The 3,685-nt window shown below is 53.7% G+C and overlaps 1 protein-coding gene across 1 annotated transcript in view; it reads left to right on the top strand.

Annotated features, from left to right (window-relative positions):
• Positions 1–500: 500 nt before the first annotated feature.
• The window catches only part of PPP1R13L (protein phosphatase 1 regulatory subunit 13 like), a gene marked incomplete at its 5' end in the record, with an annotated part of 7,464 nt that continues 4,279 nt past the window's right edge, over positions 501–3,685 (top strand). The window contains 2 exons of the mRNA XM_021707442.1: positions 501–1,043; positions 3,505–3,668. Of these exons, the coding sequence (XP_021563117.1) occupies positions 501–1,043; positions 3,505–3,668 (707 nt within the window). The remainder of the gene's footprint in view (positions 1,044–3,504; positions 3,669–3,685) is intronic.

Raw genomic sequence — 3,685 nt, forward strand, 5'->3', positions numbered from 1 at the left:
AGGATAAATGACTTAACCTGAGCCTCTGTTTTCCCATCTGTGAGGAGAGGTGAACCTTGCAGGACTGTTGGGGGTTCGATTAACTAACATACAGATTGATCCTTATCCTTCCCACCTGCTCTAAAGCACTGCCAGAGGGGAGGAAGGTGAAGAGAAGAATCAATTAAGCAAATTCTTAGGACCTTAGAAAGTTATCATGCCTGACAGGAGTACAGATTCTGGAGTCAGACAGAACTGAGTTCAGATCCCAGCTGTGTGGCTTTGGGACACTGACTTGTCTTCTCTGAGACTCAGATCTTTTCATAATGTGGAGATATAGCCTGTCTACTTCCCAAGGTAGTGGTGGGAATCCCGTAAGACCCGCTCGAAAAGTGCCAGGCACATGCTAACCGCTCAATGCGTGGGCGGGGTCGTCATTATTTACAGCCCAGGGAAAGTGTAGCCCAGAGAAGGTAAGGAACTACCCTGAGGTCGCACAGCAAAGCAGGCGCTGGTTGTAGGCCCTGGGAGGTGTGGAGAGGGAGTCTTGGGGGTCTTGTGGGGTGGGGCCCCCATCCTCTGATGGGCTCTTGTTCCTGCCAGGCATCCCCAAGCCCCTCGCCGAGCTGGAGCCTGAGCCGGAAATAGAGGGGCTGCTGGCCCCAGTGCTGGAGGCTGGCGATGCTGATGAGGGCGCGGTCGCTCGACCCCTCAGCCCCACGCGGCTGCAGCCAGCGCTGCCGCCCGAGGCGCAGTCGGTGCCCGAGCTGGAGGAGGTGGCCAGGGTGCTGGCGGAGATCCCTCGGCCCCTCAAGCGCAGGGGCTCCATGGAGCAGAGCCCCGCCATGGCCCTGCCCCCCACCCACAAGAAGCAGTACCAGCAGATCATCAGCCGCCTCTTCCATCGCCACGGCGGGCCGGGGCCCGGGGGGCCTGAACCAGACCTGGCCCCCATCACCGAGGGCTCTGAGGCCAGGGCAGGGCCGCCGGCTCCTGCTCCCCCGGCTCCCCTCCCGCCCCCAGCCCCGACCCAGAGCAGCCTGCCTGAGCAGCTGCAGAGTGTGGTAAGTAACAGGCGGACACTGGCGTGCGTTTGCTCGTGAATGGGCCCATGGGCTCCCACGGAGAGCCCCACATAGGGTGGCTCCAGTGAGGTAGAAGCTTTCCTCTCTTGAGTAGCCACCCAGGGGTAAGCAGTCCAGGGCTGGCAGGCAGCTCAAGGGAGTCGGGACACGGGCTGCGTTTGCCTGGGGCTCTGTTACGCGCAGGAGGTTAGGGGGGTCCTCGTGGTCCAAGGTGGCTTTCACGAAGTCAGCCTTCCAGCCGGGGGGGTGGGGGGAGGAGAGAAAGTGCCCCTTCCCTTTTTGGGCAGAACCTGAAAATTGCACGTAGCGCTCTGCCCCACCTCCACCAGGAACCCGGGTGCAAGGGCTTCTGAGAAATGTAGTCTTTGGGCATAGCTGTGTGTGAGAATGTGTGGAGTGGCCTTCCGGAGACCTGGCCACTCGGGGACTTTGTCTGCTCCTTCTATCCAATAACCTGCACCTGTGCCTATGCCCTGCCTGGGCATTCCCTCAGCAATCTCAGAGTACCACACCTGGAAATGACTGGGACCAGAATTATAGTGTTCACCCTCTCCCTTTCCCTGGAGACGAGGCAGTCTCTTGTGTCTGCTTCTTCTGGGCATTCACTCCTCTTATAAAAAGTGAGTCTCGTCAGACCCAGTGGCTCAAACCTGTAATCCCAGCACTTGGGGAGGCCAAGGCGAGAGAAGAACAGCCTGGGCAACTTGGTGAGGCCTCATCTCTACAATAAATAAAAATTAGCCAGGTGTGGTGGCACATGCCTATGGTTCCAGCTACCTGGAAGGCTAAGGCGGAAGGATCACCTGAACCCAGCAGGTTGAGGCTGTGGTGGCCGTGAGCTTGCCATTGCACTCCAGCATGTGCAACAGATTGAGACCCTGACCCAAAAAACCCCACTCATAACTGAATTATGAAATCACAAATTAGCACACTAATATTTTATAATACAGAATTTTTTTCAGAATTATATATATATGTTTTTGAATTGGAGTCTCACTCTGTCACCTAGGCTGGAGTGCAGAATTATATTTTGAATGAACACTTTCCACTGTAAAGGAATGCACAACACCAGAACAAACTTGGGGAAAATAAATAAAAATAGAATAAAGAAGACAAAAATCACAGCACTCCTGGGCAACAGAGTGAGACACCTACTCAAAAAAAAAAAAAAATTAAAATTCTCAAACAGAATCCTGGAATGCCAAAGCCATGGGACCTCAGAAAGTTGAAATAGCACAATTTAGCATTTCTGCAATCGACATGTTGGAAACTTGAAATAACCACATATAAGAACTTTAGATCAGTGGCTCTTGGGATTTCTGAATTCCAGAATCTTGAAATCACTAAAGTTCTGGAGACAGCAAAGGCCAGAATCACAAATGCTACATAGTCACACTTAGAATAAATTATCTTATAGGAAGAAAATTTTTAAACACACACACACACACACACACACACGGAATAATATAACTGCCCAAATCCTAGACCTCTAGAATTAACACCTAGTAACACTTTGTCATGTGTGCCTCATAGCATTTTTTTCTTTTTGAGTCAAGGTCTCTGTCACCCAGGCTGGAGTGCAGTGGCATGATCATGACAAGCATGCCTCACAGCAACCTCGACTTCCTGGGCTCAGGCAATCCTTCCACCTCAGCCTCCCGGAGTAGCTGGGACTACAGGTGCAGGCTACCATGCCTGGTTAATTTTTTTTTTTTTTTTTTTTGAGTTGGAGTTTCACTCTGTCGCCCAGGCTGAAGTGCAGTGGCATGCTCACAACCACCCCAGCATCGACCTGCTGGGTGCTGGGCTCCAGCGATCCTTCCACCTAAGCCTTCCAAGTAGCTGAAACTACAGGCGTGAGCTACCACACCCGGCTAATTATTTATTTTTATTGTAGAGATGAGGTCTCGCCAAGTTGCCTGGGCTGGTCTCAAACCCACGGCTCGGGCAATCCACTTGCCTTGGTGCTGGGATTACATGCTGAGCTACCGAGCCCGGCCGGTTTTTGTTTTGTTTTTTTTTTTAGAGACAAGATTGCACTATGTTGTCCAGGCTGGTCTTGAACTCCTGGGCTCAAGCCATCTGCCCGCTCGGCCTCCCAAAATGCACTTGGCCTCATTCATTTTTTTATAAAGTAAACGAGACTGTGTAGAAATTGGATAACTAGCTTCCACAGTCATTGCCTTGAAGGCCTAGAATTATTCTGCCACCAACTCCGCGGCCTCCCAGTTTTCGCTCTGACTTTGAGACCCAAGATTCCACAAGCACAGAATTCCCTGACTATGGTAGGGAACCAGGGCTCGGGGAGCCCTCCGGACTCGACTCTGGACCTTCCTGGGTGTGAATCCCGGCCCTCCCCAGTGTCCCTGGGCGACCCTTTCCCCTTCCGGGTAATGGGCATACTCACAATGCCAACAAGTCGCTGAAACCCCCGCCCCAGGAGATGCGCTCGGTGCTGCGGAAGGCGGGCTCCCCGCGCAAGGCCCGGCGCGCGCGCCTCAACCCGCTGGTGCTGCTGCTGGACGCGGCGCTGACCGGAGAGCTGGAGGTGGTGCAGCAGGCGGTGAAGGAGGTGAGGGTGCCGCGCGGGGGCGGGAGGACCGTGTGGGAGGATCACACGG

The sequence above is a fragment of the Carlito syrichta genome, unplaced genomic scaffold, assembly GCF_000164805.1.
Source record: "Carlito syrichta isolate Samal-C Ts95f unplaced genomic scaffold, Tarsius_syrichta-2.0.1 Scaffold117971, whole genome shotgun sequence".
Taxonomy (NCBI): domain Eukaryota; kingdom Metazoa; phylum Chordata; class Mammalia; order Primates; family Tarsiidae; genus Carlito; species Carlito syrichta.